This window comes from Hippopotamus amphibius, chromosome 10, assembly GCF_030028045.1.
Source record: "Hippopotamus amphibius kiboko isolate mHipAmp2 chromosome 10, mHipAmp2.hap2, whole genome shotgun sequence".
In the NCBI taxonomy this organism is placed as follows: Eukaryota; Metazoa; Chordata; class Mammalia; order Artiodactyla; family Hippopotamidae; genus Hippopotamus; species Hippopotamus amphibius.
In genome coordinates this window covers 23,280-42,278 of record NC_080195.1, presented here as the reverse complement: position 1 = coordinate 42,278, position 18,999 = coordinate 23,280, and the positions used below count along the sequence as shown (strand labels likewise).

Genomic DNA, 18,999 nt, shown 5'->3' with positions numbered 1-18,999 from the left:
ACGGTAATTTGTTCTTCTTCATTGTATATTTTCTGATAGTTTAATGTAATGTTCTAGAAAAGAGACATTAAATACTTGAGATGATTATGATTAAGACCATAAAAGTTACTCTTGTTCAAGAGTATGAAATATGGTCTTTACTCTTTAGATGTGGGAGTGAGAAGCTAAACCCTGTCTTATTCTGTTCAGGTTACATTATTCCTCTGAGCCAGTGGTTTCTGCATTCTATTGGCTTCTCCCACTGACTTCCTTGCCTGTCCCAACACATCCACAGAGTTCCAGGTCAGCTGGGTAGGGGAAGAACAAGACTTTTAAATATAAGTATCTCTCCCATTTGGAGGGGACACTTGGCTATGTGAACTGAGGGTGGAGAATGAAAAAAATGCTATGGGGGATTAAGGAGCTAGGAATGGGTGGGACACTGGGAAGCTTAGAATTAGGATAAATGAAAACCTTTGCCCATCCCTTCCTGGAAATGCTATGTTCATCAGGTACTGGAAGTGTCTTCAATGTTGCTGGCTTCAAGGGAAGGTCAGTCCCTCCCACACACCCACTGCTGCCAGGTAACATATGGGTTTCATCAGGATATGAGGACTTTCTAAAGGACAGAAAAACCAAACTATGGGTTTCATGTAGTTTATTGACCCTGAATTCCCAGTGTTTTAGTGGACAGCAGACAGCTGTCATACCCACATGGTGAATTCATCCCCGTGTGTATGTTTGTCACAGGAAAGGGGTATGTTGAAAGGCATATTTTCAAATACCCAGGAGCGACTACTTAAGACTGGTCTTGCCTTAGAAAGCTCAGATGAGCTGAGTAGGAGTCAGGAATCATATTGTCTGTTGGTTATGTTGTCTTCCTAAAATGCTCCTGCACCTGCTAATATCCCTAACTCTGACGTATCTCGCCTAACACATTTGCTCACAGTCACTCATGGCATTCCCCAAGCCCTCTTCCATCTTGGGATAGAAATGGCTGCATTGGGGGGGATAATCACAGGAAGGGCTTCATACTCAGATGTGAATAGATGGGGAAGGAGCACTATGGTTTACATGAAAGCGTGACAGGGGTCACATCTGGATGCACTGTCAATTCTCTCTGGATTCTCCATGGATGAGGTGTTAAAGGGATGGCACAGAAAACTTGTTTATTAATGTGCAGGAGTAGCTGGAAAAGAAGATTGATAATGGAAAACTTCATCTACCTGAACTTATAATGCATCCCACCCTTAATAAAGTGAATCAGTGTGATTCTGGCAGCAAAATATTATTTAGAATAAAATGGAGAATTCTGAAACTGATAACAATGAAAATTAAGATTGCATTTTATTCACATAATGGGATGGGCTTTATTCCCTAATTGTTTTAAAATTCAGTCAACCTAAACGTCTAAAATAGTTCACACTATATCCATCCTAGGGAGACCTTGATGTTCCTGGATCTGTAAAGAATTTCTTAGTGGCTCTTTCTGAGCACAATGCCTTATCTGCAGATGTCTGACTGTCCCCTGCTTAGGACAAGCTGGAGTTTGGCTGCTGGTTCAAATTACGGTGCATTCATATTTCGATAGATTTTGGCAAGCTACCCCCTGCCTAAAGCTGCAATGATATTCTCACCCAACAACCAGAATGTGGGCTTTTCACTCAGCTTTAAACAGGACTTCATACATTATTTTTTATGTATGTGGAAAAATGAGTATTTTTCTTTCCATATCACTGATCACTGAATAAAATTTAATGCATTTTATTTCACAGACATGCACATGTAAATTAACTTTCCTGCTTAGCCAATTTTTCTTGTAATTTTACAGTTCTATATTCTGTAGTTTTATTGTGCACACATAGACTTATACCTGTACATGTGTGTGCACTTTGATTCAGTTATTTTTATATGATAAAATGTCTCCTTCATGTTGTCTTCCTTTTATTTTGGAAGGAAGGCCTCCTCTATTATATTGTTATAAAATATCTTGTACACTTTGCTCTGAGTACTTTATTGCATAACATTTACAAATGTTAAATCCTCTTGATGAACTCAGTTTTTGAATTAGTCTATTTTATCTGATACAAGTATAGCTACCTCTGCTCTTATGACTTCCATTTATGTGGAATATGTTTTCCCATCCCTTCACTTTGAGTCCATATATGTCCCCCAGAAAAACATAGGAAAAACGAATTATAAGCATCTGTGTTCTGTTTTGCCACCAGTGAAACATGGATATGTGTCATGTTCAAATAAGTAGCAAGGACTAGGCTTTCCCCTGTTACCCTGGCAGGACAGCAGCTCCAACTTTTTCTCTTCTACCTTCTGTATTTGCATACAGGAGGGGTTGGGACTCATGGGCATCATCCCCAGTTGGTGATTTGTGGATTCATGGCTGTTGTGACATGGGAATCTGGGCAAGACCAGATTATCTCAGCTTGTTTCTGCTCTCCTATACTTCTGGGTGTTTTATGCGTCACTAGGAGGGGCAGTACTGTCATTACACATGAATTAGTGTATCAGGCATTCCAGAAATGGGATACTCCAAATGTCTTCAATCTTCTTCATATCCTAGTCTGTTCTCACTTACTTCTTTTTTTAGCAGTTACCTGATACTGAATCTTCTCATGCATGCCAAGAGTGGTGCTAAGTTAAACGAGAGTGCACAGTGATTATAGGCCTAGAATTTCTCTCCTGGGCAGTTTACTTATTTATTTAAAGGATAACTTATAACTGAAGGTATTTCTACACTGATTACATAGAATTTCTCTGACGTGATTTTCCCATTTAGTTTAACAGTTACAGCTGAGCATGAATATTCTTCCACATTCATTCCACTTACAGTCTCTGCTCTCCCACGTGAGTCCACTGCTAAGGGTTTTGTTATTTAGGTGACATACATATGGATTCTCTCCACTCTGAATTAACTTTAGTTGAGTGAAGTAATAAGGATGAATAAAGGCTCTTATACACTGAATATAAACATAGTATTTCTTCATGGTGTGAGTCCTCAAGAGTGTTTACAGTTTGAAGCCATGGGTGGTGAATCTTCCACATTTATTACCTTTACAGCATGAGTTCTCTCATGTTGTCTAAGGTTAAAATATTTACTGAAGGCTTTCCCACATAGATAACATTTATATGGTTTCTCTCCAGTGTGAATTCTCTTGTGCAATCTAAAGTTATAACTTCTATTGAAAGCTTTACCACATACATTGCATTCATACGGTTTCTCACCAGTGTGAGTTCTCTCATGCCGTCTAAGGACAGAAGAGTGATTGAAGGCTTTCCCACATAAGTGACATTCATACGGTTTCTCTCCAGTGTGAGTTCTCTCATGTCGTTTAAGGACAGAAGAATCAGTGAAAGCTTTCCAACACAGATGACATTCATACGGTTTCTCTCCAGTGTGAGTTCTCTCATGCCGTCTAAGGACAGAAGATTCAGTGAAGGCTTTTCCACATAGATGACATTCATATGGCTTCTCTCCAGTGTGAGTTCTCTCGTGTTTTCTAAGGTGAGAACAATGAGTGAAGGCCTTCCCACACAGAGGACATTCATATGGTTTCTCTCCATTGTGAGTTCTCTCATGTTGTCTAAGGTAAGAAGTTTTACTGAATGTCTTCCCACATAGATGGCATCCATACGGTTTCTCTCCAAAGTGAGTTCTCTCATGTTTTCTAAGGTCAGAACAATGAGTGAAGGCTTTCCCACATAGATGACACCCATGTGGTTTCTCTCTAGTGTGAATAATTTCATGTCGCCTAAGGTTATAGCTTTTACTGAAGGCCTTCCCACACAGATGGCATCCATATAATTTCTCTCCAGTATGAATTCTTTCATGTTTTCTAAGGTCAGAGCAATGAGTGAAGGATTTCCCACAAAGATGACACCCATGTGGTTTCACTCCAGTGTGAATCATCTCATGTCGTCTAAGGTTAGAACTTTTACCGAAGGCTTTCCTACATACATGACATTCAAATGTTTTCTCTCCAGTTTGAGTACTATCGTGTTGTCTAAGGGCAGAACTTTGAATACAGGCATTCTTAAGTTGATGACATTCATATGATTTACTTCTAGCGTGAATTTGCTTATGTATATTAAAGGATGACAAGTAACTGATGGCTTTTCCAAAATCTTGGCTGATAAAGAGTTTCTTTCCCATTTGAGGTATCACATATTGAGTCAATGTTAAGATTTCAGTAGATTTTTCTCTGAAATCACTGCATTCCAAAGGATCCTCTTGAGTGTGAGATCTCTGCTTTTTGAAAGGAAATGAGAGATTGTTACACATTTATTCATTCCTTCATTCATTTCTCTACATATAAATTCTAGAGTAATCATTCAGTGACAAACTCCAGTTAAAACTGTCCCTATATTATTTACATAAATATGGGATATTAGTCTCTTAGAAGCATAGATTTTATCTTTTGTGGTATCTCAACTGCAGAGACATCGGTTTAATTTCAAAAATATTATTATGTTTAAATGATTAGGAATATAAACCAAGATTACATAATTGTCTGTTTATATAAGGCCTCAAGTTTTGGTTTTGCCTGCAGGTTCATGTTTCTTCCCTAAAACCAAACTAACTAAAATTTTCTCCTGTGGGAGCCCATGATCCCTTTAAATCGGGTAAGTGTGCCAAATTCCCAACCTATTCAATTCCCAGGTCTTCATTTGGAAGAACACCTTTATGCCTGTGAAGCTTACCATTGCACTGATTAAAGATGTGTCCTTCTTGCAAATATGTTGCATGGATATTATGTCTTGTTTTTTCAGATCATCTTCTCTACCTGAAATGACTGGAAAAAAATAAATTTCTAGTGGTATTAGGGAGATTAAAATGTTGAAGGGACCCAATGTCCATTTGTGTATGTTTCAAATACTGACACATGGGATGGGAAAGAATGCAGATGGGGAAGAATGTCAAATTAAGGAATATGCTAAAGAGAAGAAACACATTATAGGACTGTAACAACTGTCATTCTCAGGACTGAAATAGGAGAAAAATAAAATGAAGATGGCAAGTTGGGGAGGAAAAGAGAAGATCCTATTCATGAAATAGGACCATGAAAAGGGATTTTTTGTGAATGCTTATTAACTCCAGTTAGCACATAAATTTCACCTTGCCTAAAGCCAAAGACAATGGCAGAAAGACATGAGAATAGATAATTAATACCTGCACGGTATAACATCATCTGAAAAATTTTTATCCTATGACATTGTCTTAAATTTTAAAAACATCACTAAACTTAGATATCGTCACCTGATGTTTCTTAGGGCCTATTCACTCACTAACCAGGCTCCTCCTCTTACTGAAGCACAGCTTCTTGGAGCTCACCTGGACTCTGGCCTTGCAGAAAACCTAACCCTTCTCTTGAAAGTTGCTCTCCTTGCTCCAAATGGGAAATCACACCAGATTTGTAAAGGTGATTGCCTGTTTGTAGGAGAAAGACATGCGGATTTTGAGTTCTGTGCTCATAACAGTGCATGATCACCAGTACAGGGCAGACTAATTGAGAAAGAATACAATAACCTCTGAGGGTCAGCACAGAGAAGAGTACACTGAAAACAACATGTATAGTTTTTGACCAGCAAAATGATAGTTCTTGAACTTGTTTCCAAAGACATTAAGGACCTATCACTGCTAATGCCCATGTCCAAGTTCAAAAACAGACTGTAGAATCTGCAATATTTTCATTCTGTTTCATTTCACAGTGTTTTAATATTATATCCAAAAAGAATCCAATAAATACAACCTCCACCATAAAAATCTAAGTTCTATATGTAAAACAATATATCTGTGATTTTTAACACTGTGATCTGATCAAACCACAGTCCTTGCTGCAAAATGAACCTAAAAAATCAATACACTTACTTACCCATACAAAAATAGTGAGTTTCCACCACTGTTTGAGTATCAGAGATTGAGTAGCAAGAAAGACACAAAACTGTGTCAGGAAGATTACATTGTAGTGGGATTGACAAATTAAATATAAGTAAGAAGTAAAGAAAATTGTGATAAGGTAGTTGTGAGAGTTATGAAAGAGTCCAGACAAAGTTTGGAGTGAGAAACAGGAAAGTTTTTGCCCATATTTATTGAATGAATGAATACATAATAAATAGTAAGAGACTCACCAACTGAGACCAGATGACTGATGTTCTCCAGCATCACATCTCTGAATAGTTTTCTCTGGGATGTGTCCAGTAGGGCCCACTCTTCCTGGGTGAAGGCTACAGCTACATCCTCAAAGGTCACTGATTCCTAGAACATTATGGACATCATTTCAGACAGGGCTATCTCTGCCAGGGGAGGATGGTACAGGTGTCAAGCACTAAGAAAGTGGGGGTTGAGTATACAGAAATCTCAGACAGTATTTTGGGTCCAATCACATGATATGAACATTTGGCTTTCAGATATGCCTACAGAGACATACACACTCTAAATACATAAAACTCATTATAAAGAGATAACACGTGAGATGTGGTGTAGCATACCCCCGAGATTTCCCAATAAATCTGTAATCACGACTTCCAGATCGTGATTATAAAATTTCCACTTAAAAACATATCGAAAACAGTCTCCTCAACCAATTTCAAGTAAGTCTAAAGACTCCTCACAAGGGATGAAGTATCCATGATATGTCACTTTTAAAGCATGACTATGGTTAGATTACTGCCCTTTATAGCCTCAGTTTCTTCATCAATGAAATGCTTTAATAATCTGTTATGAGTTCTGAAAGACCTAACAAGCTAATGTATAAAGTGCTAACTATCTAGCAAATATTTCTTAAATGTAACTTTTAGGTTTATCATTCATGAAATGGCAGAGAATATTGAAGCAACATCCAGAATTCTGCACAACTGAGTAGAATTCATACAGGTCTTGGGATAGCAAGTGTGGCCTTTCACCTCCACAAAACTGAGGTGTTCATTATAAAGGATAAATGACTCAGCAGCTCAAGTCAGAAGCGCTGAGACACCCCCAGCACCTGTAATGCTGGACTGACTGACCTAACCTGTGGAAACATCTGCCTCTCTATTGGGTTGTAATGTTTTCCTCCTTACTCATCTTCACCACCTGTATTCAGCTCAATCCTAAACCCATTATAGTTAATAAAGCACTTAATGAATTTTTTTTTTTTGCCAACTAGGCCATGGGCTGGATGAGAAAAAGAAAATCTCTCTCATCTCTTCTATGAATACACAGCATTAGTTGAGACTGGAGTATCTTCGTGTAATTTTGGGAAGGAGTTACCACTTGATGACTCCTTAACCTGACGTGACCATTTCAGAATTCTGGAGAAACTTAACTGAAGCTCAGATTCTTGAAAAATCTCTCGAGTGCATTTAGAACATGTGTGCCTGTAGGAGAAATATGTCCATATACTGGCAACAGAGATATAACTTCAGGAGAAAGAGTAATTTCTTACTTACCTGTGATTCCATTGTAACTAGCTCAGCTGCCAATTGACTTCTGAGTTTTCATTTACACACAGTCCAAGCTACAGGAGGGAAAGCTGAGGAAGAAGAAAAAGTCATGAGACTAGTTGTTCAGAATCTCCATATTCACTTGTCATGAAGCCCAACCCTTCACCTGGAAGTAGCCCCCTGGACAACCAAGAAGCATGCAGTATGCTCTAAGAGAAACAGGGGTAGAGCTCTCCTCTACTAGGACCAAAAGTAAGAAGCCTATGACTATTGTTGCTAGTAAAGAAGATACAAATACTTTCAATTTAGAGAGCAGAATGTGAAAAACCATTGAGCTTTGTATGCTAATTAACCCATGGTGTTCAGAAGTGTCCAACTCCCTCCTAATTTCAAAACAAAGGGATCCCTCACTCATGCCACATGTGTCTCCACCTCTAGTAACCACCATGGAACTTCACAGGTTTCATCATTCTTACTTTGTGCACTAGCAGTTCTTCCAGCCCCCTAGTGCATCAATCCATCCCAACTTTTCTCAGCTCCTGGGGTGGCCCTCTGGATACACTCATCCTGAATCATTCTGTCTCATCCAAGTAGTACTTCCAGTAATATCACTCCTGCAACACTGACTATTAGATTTCTTCTGAATTTAGTTATGAACTAAGAGAATTAATATATCTTATGACAGTACTAATTAATTTAGATATTTATTTCATTTGGAGGAATCAATGGCACCTGTGGCAAGTTTACCCCCTAAAATCTCCTGCCTCACAAAATATCAGGAGTATGTGGATTACAGTATTACTATACAGGGCACTAGGTTCAGGAATTATAAAATGAAGAAATTTTAGGAGAAAATTTAGTTGCTCCATCTGATATTTTAGAAAAACACGAGCTGAAATCCTGCCCTTTATCAATCACCATTAGCTGCTACTTCCCTGAATTTCATTATCTCATTGTGTATGTGTGTGTCTGAAAGCATTTATAAATTGTAACTCTTGCCCTAAAAATCAATGATTAAGTGTATTTAATGAAAAAAGATGATAATGAGTCATAAAGAGAAATATGTTTAATTCACCCATTTGTCCTTGATGTCAAGAAATCAATAAAGTTTTACTAAATGTGACTTTGTGTTTTGAGTTACATACATTTGTTTATTTATTACTCAAAATAATCCTGATTATAGTTCATTTATCAATTTAATAAATACAATCAGAATTTCAGAAACTTTAGAAATTTGACAAAATTACATGCATATGACATTATGTGCATATAAGTAAACAGTAAAAAGTGAAACATATAATTTGAATTTTCCTCTGCTTGCCTTCTAATCTAAAATTCTTTATGGGTTACACATTATGCCTCTATTTTACCTGGAATAATACCTCTAACACTAATAATCAGAGGCCCCACTCTGTTTTTACAAACCATTCTCCTTTTTGCTTTTTCACGACATTACTTCCCATGCCCAGGTTCTGGACCACGTTGCGTTGTCCCAATTCCCATACATCAGCCTCCAACACTCCTCATTTTTTAATGCCCAGTTTAATTCAGTTACTCATTTCAGTAGGTATTTACTGAGACCAACATTACTTATGTCCTTCTGATTATTTACCACACCTGCTGATCAAGAACCCAATGGAAGCGGGGGGGAGTCAAGGAAGGGAGGGAATACGGGGATATGTGTATAAAAACAGATGATTGAACCTGGTGTATCCCCCCCCCCCCCAAAAAAAAAAAAAAAAAGAACCCAATGGAAGGTGACTCCGAATACTGGCCTGTTCCACGACTGCACCTGACAGCACAGGACTGGGATATTGACCCTTCTCTGAACATGAAGTCACAACTCATAGAGGCTTCCAAATACACCTGGCAACCCCACTAGGTCTTGGTAATTACTCAGTCTTCCATGCTCCATAAATATTTCAAACCTTTCCAGTGCCTCTGAACCCAGTTTCACTTCTCCCTCTCACTTTGAATAGATAAGCTATTTTCTACTAAGTACATGAGTTACATGACAAATTACCTCAGTTTAACATCATGAAGTGTACAAATATCCCTGCATTTATACTCTCTAGTTATCCCTTACCTCCTGTTAAATTGAAGAGTCATCTCTACTCCTGGCTAAGTCCATGGTCTTCAATTAAAACACTTTCTCTTCCGTTTTTTGGGGGACCTTTATATTATTAAAAAGTATATCTCCTTGAGCTTCCTAGGTGGCGCAGTGGTTAAAAATCTGCCTGCCAATGCAGGGGACATGGGTTCGATCCCTGCTGCAGGAAGATCTCACATGCCACGGAGCAACTAAGCCCGTGTGCCACAACTATTGAGCCTGCACTTTAGATAGAGCCCGTGAGCCACAACTATCTAGCTCGTGTGCTGCAACTACTGAAGCCCACATGCCTAGAGCCTGTGCTCTGCAACAAGAGAAGCCACAGCAATAAGGAGCCCGCACACCACAAAAGAGTAGCCCCCATTCACCGCAACTAAAGAAAGCCTGCGCACAGCAAAAAAGACCCAACACAGCCAATAAATTAATTAAAAAAAAGTGTATCTCCTTTACCAGCAATCTCTCCCTCTTGTCACAGTTCACCACTGCATTGTTTAACCCTATGAAGTCTCCTCCACCTTAAAACTAAAACCTTCTCTGAACTTACTTCATCTTAAAGTCCTTCTCTCCCTTCCTGCCTTTGCAAACAAACTAAAAGATGAAGGTGCACTTGCTGAATTCTCACATCCCACTCACCACTTGACTTATAATACCAACAATACCTGCATAAATAATTCTAACGTATGTGCCTCAGGCTTTTACTTAGAACTTAATAATAATTATAACATGACCTCTTTTGGGGAACATACTTTATCCTAGGTTTCTCTAACATCTCAGTCTACAGTCTTCACAGTAGTCCTGTCATTCTAACTCCTTATCACTTGCCAAGAGCTTCTCAAACAATACTGTTGGAAGATCTCAAGACTCCATCCTACTCCTTCATCCTTCTCTACTTATGTATACTGCCCAGATATGCCCACGTATTTATTCAGTTGCTTCCATTTCTTCCATTACTTTTTCTAAATTGAAAGTGACAAAACTCATGTCTGAATTACATTTCTGAGTTTGCTTTTTTTTTCTTTTGAAACTAACATACACTAGAAATGAAATATATCTCAGGACATTATCTCCCACTCTCCCCATTACTCTTTATCTAGTCTCTAATCTTTTCAATGTCTCTATCAGATATCCAAGGGTTGACATCTTATATGCTTTCTTAGAATATTGCAAATACAACTTAGCATTGCTATTATTTCTACACTGTTCACTGTTATCCTTCATTTCTACTCAAATCCATGAACACAATTTCCTACCCCATACTTATTTCCTTCAATCTGTTTGAATGTCAGTTCCTCAGAGATCACTTCACTGAATTCCTACCAAAATGAACACTTCTCTCCACAAAAAAATCATTTACAAAATAAAGGAGGGCTATCCCTCCTGATGAAAATCATCTCCAGTACTCACCAGCACCCAAACAGATGGAAAATCCAGTGAAGCCAAATATTTATTGAGGATGCTGACATAACATTCCAGACTTCACAACTTTCTCTCTCTAGAAAATGCATCATTTTGATGGTGATCTCTCTTTTAATGCAGTTGGTAACCTCATTAGTGTTGTAATCGAAAGGAGAAATCTGATTAACTTGGGTCCCAATCAAGATAAATGTATCTGAAAATGCTTCTTTAAGTAAACCCTGTAGATGGAATTAAGAACAAAAAATTATATCCTTTAATTCTGCTTCTTATAAAAGTCTCAAAAGCAAATGTCATGCCTTTTCCCAGAGACTTCAGTGCTTTATGGATTTTGGTTGTTCTGGGCTGTACTGAGAATCTGCAGCCAGGAGACTCCTTCCTGCTTTTTATTTTTATTTGTAAGAGGATTTGTAATCTGCCAACATATTCTCAGGCTGTGGACATAAGTGTGACTCTACATAAGTGTAAATATTTCTGCTGAATAAATATCTCTCCAAGGAAAATATCTTTTATTTTTACTACCAAGCAAGAAAAAGCTCATCCAGTGTAGGTCTCTTCAAGTCAGCTGATGTCCTAAAAATTGCAAAACCCTATAATCCTCAAAATACTAAGGATTTCCAGAATAAATGATCAGTTTCAGGACTGATTTTATTGTGGACAGAATTTGTTTAATTTTGTGTGTGTGTGTGTGGCAAAATACACATAACATTTACCATCTTAGCCACTTTTAAGTGTACAGTTCAGTGGTGTTAAACACATTCATAATGTTGTGCAACCCTCACTGCCATCCATCTCCAACACTCTCTTCATCTTGTAAAACTGAAACTCTGTACCCATCAAACAACTACTCCCTATTCCCCACTTCTCCCAATGCCTGGAAATCATCATTCTACTTTCTGTCTCTAAATATGACTTTTTTTTTGGCTGTGCTATGTGGTTTGTGGGATCTCAGCAGCTCCCCAATCAGGGATTGAACCCGGGCCATGGCACTGACAGCCTGAATCCTAACCACTAGGCCACTAGGGAACTCCCACCTAAACAGGATATTGTTTAAACTGATGTTAAAAAGGAAATTAAACATTTAAAAATCTTAAGACATTACTTTATAGAAGGATAAATTACTTCTGAAGGAAAATCAAGCAATATATTTTCATTATAGGTATAGGTGTTTGATCCCATAAGAAATACTTTATAATTTTCTTTTTAAAAACTGTACTCTTCTGACAGTAAAAAAAAGATCTACTATGTATTACTTTTGTAATAAACTGTGTCAACTATTTGATTTTCATGTATCTCTGAGATGTTCTATGTCTTTTCAGCTGATCTACTGCAACTTATTTGAGGCAAGTGATGATCTCCTTTTGCCAAAAACTGAGTATGTTTCATGTCAACTCTGAGCCAAGACTGCAGCAGGGAGTGAATAAAGCAACAAATAAAGAATAAAGAAATAAATCAGTACTGATTATGATAAAGTAGAGAGATCATTTGTCCTTATGGAATTAAAATACTAGCTTAGAAGAGGTTAAAGAAATAATGACAAATAATGAGGTGGGGAAGTTCTCTTGAAATGCACACATTATTTACAACACCTTAAAAATTTAGTTGGGCAAACTCTGAGCGAGTTTTGCAGAGCTGGAAATAGGTTTAGAAGTTTGTTTTTTCTTTCTGATGAAGGAACACGTAAAAAACTGTGGAGACATCACAGAATGTGCTGTGCCCCAGGAAATGAGAACATACTGGAAGGCAGTTGAGTGAGGGGAAGACCTGGAGAGGGTGATGGGTTTGTAGATTTCAAGGCCATTTGTAACTGGATTGGTCCTTCTTCTAAAGCTAGTGGGAATTCACTGCAGAATTGAAAGCAAGAAAGTGATAGGAAGACACTTGTGTCTGAAAATGAACCTTTTGTTGAAGAATGGAGTTAAGTGACTTAGGAAGGTTTGATGAGTTTTAAGGGTTGGATGATGGTTGTCTGGCACAGGATGATGGTAGGGAAATTATGGTGGGGATGTGAAAGGATGTGAGAGGAAAAGAAAAGGAAACAAACAAAACAATTTTTTGTTTGTTTCTCAGATATTAGTGGGCACTGATTACGAGTCACACTTAGTGCTAAGGGCTGGGCATACAGCTAAGCAAAACAGCAGCATGATTATTTCCTCCCCTTAATACATTTAAAATTTAATAAACAAATATTAAGTTATAATACTCTTTTACTATACAAACCTAAAGACAGGTTAGCAGACAACTAAACTTATTCGGCTGGGCACAGGATAAAGATGGCCTGTCTGAGGCCTGTCTAATTTATTCAAAAATTGTCAGAAGGAAATAGAAGCAGGAAGCATCCTAGAAATCAGTGCATTGGGGGCTTGAGTCAGTACTAAGGAAAGAGAGGAAAGGAGAGAAATTCAAAAACAGCGTCAAAGGGCTAGAACTGTAGTAATTCTCAGAAGATATGATTTCAAACTCAAAAAAAAAAAAATTGGAGAATCCATTTTAACTATCATACCTAATAATATTTTTTTAAAGTGGACAAATCCAATCAATATACTGAAATCAATATTTCCTGTTTAGTAACAATAATTTAAAAACTAAGTAAACACACAAAAGCCAGTCTCTATATACAAAAGCAAAATATTATGACTGTCATTTGAAATACATTTGCAAACCCACGTAAACAAATTTTAGAACTTTTTGAGGACATAAATACAACACGAATAAAGCCTGACAAACCAAATTCTTAGAGGACATGGGGACCAAAAAGTCTCAGCGACTGCTGATATGTGGTGTAACTCAAATTTAAGTCATATACAGAATCTGAAAAATAATGGATATATGTATAAATGAACCACTTTGCTGTACATCTGAAACACAACACTGTAAATCAAGTATACACTCCCTGCCAAAAAAGTCATATGCAGTATTTCACATAAAAAATGAGAATTATCCTAAAAGTCAATTTTGTCTCAATTTTGATTTGGGATGAGGATATAGCCTGTGATGAGGATATAATTGTGAAAAGGGGAAAAAAAACGGAGACAGGTCAAATTACATCTGGACCTATGTTACCTGACACTTTAAAAGAATTCAAATTAAACTGTTGAAACAAACAATATTAAACAATATATTAGGACTAAATGAACATAATATTTTATATTATGAAATAGGTGACACCTTGCAAAGGAAAAAAAAAAAATACAGGCCATGAGGGAGGATATATATATATAAATGAAATGGATCCTAGTTAAAGTATAGAGGAAATCTCAGGAGTTGGTGATGGATGAGGATTTCTCTGCAGTTGTGTATTGTGTGTGTAGGGGGATTGTGCCAGAATCTATTACAAAATGAAACACAGCATCTCTTGGCCCAGCAATGAAACCCCAACGTACCCAAAGAGAAGAAACCCTCAAATATCTGCAGACAAGTCAACTTTTTACAAATCCATGAACACCAAGGTCCCCTGGGCTGGACATGGTGTGAACAGTGTTAAAATCCTCTTACATTTGGGTGGATTCTATTTTTAAACAATTACAGAATAGACTACATGATGTGGATGAAATGCCACCTTAATTTGCCATGGCTAAGTTTCTAATCTCTCCCTTCTACAGCAAATCATTACAAATTCACTTTGTTAAGCTTCAAATACATTACGCAATCAGGTAGAACAAATTTCCCCTTTTGCACGATTTTTTGGTATTCCTGACATTAATTCAGTGCTAATGTGTGCAATTTTTTAAATCTTTGTCTAGAGTACATCCAGATCTGGTCCCTGCAATCCCTACTGGCAAATCTTACTGACACCACGCCGCCCAGTCCTTGTCTCTAATCTACGTCTGGGCACGCAGCATTTCTCATAATGATCCTCCAAATGGAGACACTTCACAAGCTCCATGTCAGTGGTTGACAGTGAGACAGAATTGGTCCGGAGGTGGGAGAGGCCACAGGTGGGTGAGGAAATGTGTTAGGCAGGATACCTGAGACTCAGATTTTAGCACGTCCTAAAAACAGCATTTCAGGAAGGAAAGGACAGAACAATCAACAGATAATATGACCTTTTCCAGATAAATATTTATTCCTGACTCCTCATCTTCTTCCTCCTCTGAGTGTCTTTCTCAGGCAAGAAGTCATTCCTGAACGTTGAGAATGTGCCATTCAGGTCTTCAAATACTTTATGTGCTTCCTGGTCACAACCACACAGGTAGGGAGAAATTCAACATCTGGGAAAAATGGTCCTCTGCTGTCTTGCTGAACTATCAGGGAATGGGGACAATAAACTCTTACATGGAGACCAACAACCAAGTTTCTCTTCCCTTTATGTCATACAATTTTCTATCTTGTAAAGCTCACACATCACCTGGCAGATATGGGAATGTGAGTTGGCGTGACCTTCCCTTTCAAGTCACGATCCGCACAATATCTTCTAGTACCTGGTGAGCACAGGATCATCAGGTAAGGATGGGCATAGGTCCCCTTTTCTCCTATTCCCGAGCCTCCCAGGCCCTCATCCATTCCTTAATATCCAAACTGCACTGCCCTTTCTCCTCCAAGCTCCCTTCCCAGAGCCAAGTGCCATCTCCTCCTTGGAGACATACCTTTCTTCTGTGCTTAGTTAAAAAAATTCCTGGTCTTTCCCTACCAGTTGCCTTTCGACTATGTGTGTTTTGGGGCAGGAAGAGATGCGAACAGGAGAGGTAGCCATTACTGGCCTCACAGGCATGGGGTGTTCTGGACTGCATAGTGGCAAGGCTTCCCATTCTCACCCCTGTCCCTAAATATTCCAGATCCTACACTACACATTATTCAGATTCATTCTGCTGAGCAAGGGCAAGTTCTCTTTCATGGTTTTAATCACACTGATTAAAATAATTTAATTTCTCTTTTCCATAATAAATATCAAAATATACATTTCCAAGAATATATCAAAAAACATAATGTTAAGATCACTTAATTATTGGCATTGGAAAACACAAAAGTTCAGCTATGGAAATAGCTCCGAGTAATGTACTCATCATGAACGAATGAGATCTGTGAGAACAAAGTTCTAGAACCATCCAGCCTATCGTTTAATATTTGCAAAACAAACAAAAAAACAAAGGGAATCCGAAGAGAGCATATACTTAGTTGGAAACTGCAGCTCACAGACCAATAAATTAAAAAGTCACATACAGAAGAAAGGATACTGTTTAATACTGGACTACCTGTTTAAACTACTTGGTTTTGACTTTTAAGACAAAAATCATCAATATCCCGCCTTGCACACTGAAATGGTGTAAAACTTACTAAGCACCAAAGAATACTTTCAGTATACAATAAAGACAGGAAAAGCACTGAGGCCTCCTAATCTGAATCTGACACAATACATTTAAAAAGAAAAGTAATCTGGAAATTTTAGAAAACATCTAATGAATTTGGAATCTATCCTTCTATTTTCCCCAACTGCTACTGCCTGTGAAAGCCCCGGCATTTATTCTGTCCTTGGCAATCTCCCTGTGGATCTCCTTTCTGTCTATTTTCACGAACCATACTGCTTCTTGCCCAAGTCACTTTCTTTTCCACCCGTGCTTTGTCTCTCCAATTCCATTGCACCCGCTTCCCTCCTTCCTCTATCTTACGTTTCTAGTCCTCACTCTCCTTTACTCCTTCGGTCTCCTTGTTCTGTCTCATCCTCCCCCGCCCGCTCGACCTGCACGCGGGGGAACGAAGACGCTCTGCCCGGGAAGAGCGCGCCTTCCCGCGGGGCCGCCGGCGGACAGCGCTCGGGACGGGAGGACACGGGGTGCCGCCGGACAGCCCTGGCCGCGCCCCCAGTCGGGGGCTCCGCGGCCCTTCTGAGCCGGTGGCCGCGAAGGGCAGCGAGCGGCAGGCGCGGCCCAGCAGGCCCAGGACGCGCGGGCGGCTCGGGAGGACCCTGGGGTCTGCGGAACCCCAGGGCCGTGGGAGGGCGCGGCGTCCCGGGCTGCCCGAGGGCCGAGACGGAGGATGCGGGCGCGGAGGGCCTGGGAGGCCGCGTCGCGAGCGGGGACCTGACGCGGCGCGGCGCGGCGCGGCGCGGCGCGGGGCGGGAGACGGGGAAGGGGCCGAAGGCAGAAAGGCCGGGCCGGACGGGGGCGGCCTCGGAGCGATCCTGACCGGAAACGGACACGGCCTCGCACACGGTAGCGGAGCGCCCCGCATCCCGAGTCTCGGGGCGACGCGGGCCGGATGGGCGAGAGCGGGGTGTGTGACGTCCGCAGGGACCCCCGGACCCTGGGTGTGAAGGATGCGGTGGGGAAGAGGCCACGGAGCGCGGCCTTGCTCTTCAGAGCCCCGCAGCTCACTCACCCGAGAAGACCTTCGCTCCCGAAATCCGCTTCCGGGTCGGCAGAAAGCTGCGCGGGCGGGGCGGGGCCTTAGTCAGGGCGAGGCGGGGCCAGCGTGGGGCGGAGCCTCGGAAGGCCTCGGCCGGCGTAGCGCGCCCAGCGTGGGCGTGGCCTGAGCCGGCGGGGAAGGAGGAGCAGCGCGGGGCGCGGCCTGAGCCGGGAGGGGGCGGAGCATCGGGGACTTCACGGGGACAAGCGTGGATGGGATCACATAATTTGTCATTAGTTTCTAGATATTTTCATATTTTCCTTATCTGTATTCCCACAGCTATATGAAAGATATTAGTGTTAAAAAAAACTTCAGTGACACGTTAAAGCTGATGAAATAAAATTTATATTTTTAAGCTGAGACAAGAAAACGTTAACCATCAGATTCTGTGTGTGTTTGGGCCTCCTGCCTCCGCCTGTGCGGTGTGCGTCTGCCTTACACAGTAACCAGAGCTCCTCAAAGAAGGGAGTGCCTGCTCAACGGCAAAGAGCAATTTCTCTTCTCTGAAGCTAGCAGTGTAACTTCTGGAAAGAACAGCGTTTTTTCCCAGCTTGTAGGGGTCGTGGTGACTTGCTGCTTGCTTTGTACGGGCTTACCTGGACTATGTGTCCTTGGTGAACGCTCTGTAAAATATCAGGATGTTATTTTGATGTATGATCCTTTGTCTTAAAAATGTATTTGACTGTGCCCTTGACTTCTAACAAGCATGACAGTTATCAGAGATTTTTGAGAATCTGCTTCCCTGCTTATAATCCTCAGTTTGGCTCAAATAAAAATTCCCTTTTTGTAATTGAATTTTCCTCGACAAAGCACAGTAAGGAAGATTTTATTCTGGGGGTGGGCTGTCTCTACAACTGGTAGAGAGCCACTGCAGTGGGATTTTGTATTGGGTGAGAGAGACCGGGCTGATCTCCTAATACAGGATGAAGTGCGAATCTATAGCCAAGGAGCAGGGTGAGGGAGTCAGTGTATAGAAAATTACTGAGAGGAAACATCATGAGTGAGGGGGATTCTGACTAAACTGACAAGGAGGTTTCTTTCAGAAGACAGTCTGTGGTCATCAGACATCACCTGTGGGATAGTAGTGACTGAGGAACCTGACCACATATCGAGGGTGGTGGATTCTCGTTGAAACGACTTAGCAGCATCCTTGCTAAAACTGGATTTTACAAGGAAGCGCATAGGTGGGCCTAGGAGAATCTTTAGGAGCCTGACTAAAGTTTGGTCAAGCAAAGAATGTTTGTCTTAAGTTAATATCTATGTATCTATTTATTTATTTTCGAAATTTTGAAGTTCACGATGGCTAGAATTTGGCAAGATCAGATCCTAACTATTCATGCTACAGAGATTTTTTTCCAAAAAAAGACGCACTCCTGATTTTCCCAGAACTTTGAAAGGAAAATCAAAATGGAGTCAGTATTGCTGAGAGAGCTCTCTAAACGGAGCCGGGAGGCCCTTAAGGAAATGTGACCTAATGCATCTCTCAGCCTGGATGGAGCCTGACCTTTCGGCCTAATGAAGTCACCCAGAACATCTGCCAGGACATCCTGATAGCCTAGCCAGGCATTGCACCCCTACCCTACAACTGGTGCTGCCCAAGGACAAATATTTTCTCACTTAATCAGCTTTAATCACAATTCTCACCAGGCAACTTTTAACAACCTTGTAGCTTTTTGTCTTTATAAGCCCGTGACTCTTTCTGTTCCCCCGAACACTCC

At 40.2% G+C, this 18,999-nt stretch overlaps 1 protein-coding gene across 12 annotated transcripts; it reads right to left on the bottom strand.

Annotated features, from left to right (window-relative positions):
• Positions 1-2,724: 2,724 nt before the first annotated feature.
• On the bottom strand, positions 2,725-17,324 carry ZNF596 (zinc finger protein 596). Of its 12 annotated transcripts, none has more exons than XM_057696696.1 (8): positions 17,255-17,288; positions 14,986-15,183; positions 10,931-11,160; positions 7,423-7,505; positions 6,124-6,250; positions 5,327-5,422; positions 4,696-4,787; positions 2,725-4,243 (listed from the first exon to the last, which is right to left on the bottom strand). In XM_057696696.1, the coding sequence occupies exons 4-8, from the start codon at positions 7,432-7,434 to the stop codon at positions 2,993-2,995; spliced, it is 1,578 nt and encodes a 525-aa protein (XP_057552679.1). In that variant the 5' UTR covers positions 7,435-7,505; positions 10,931-11,160; positions 14,986-15,183; positions 17,255-17,288; the 3' UTR covers positions 2,725-2,992. The 12 variants fall into 12 exon arrangements, with proteins under 12 accessions (XP_057552679.1, XP_057552676.1, XP_057552678.1 ...); XM_057696693.1 differs by lacking the exon at positions 17,255-17,288 and adding an exon at positions 17,063-17,244 and having other exon boundaries at positions 14,986-15,360; XM_057696695.1 differs by lacking the exon at positions 17,255-17,288 and adding an exon at positions 17,063-17,244.
• Between the last annotated feature and the right edge of the window lie 1,675 nt (positions 17,325-18,999).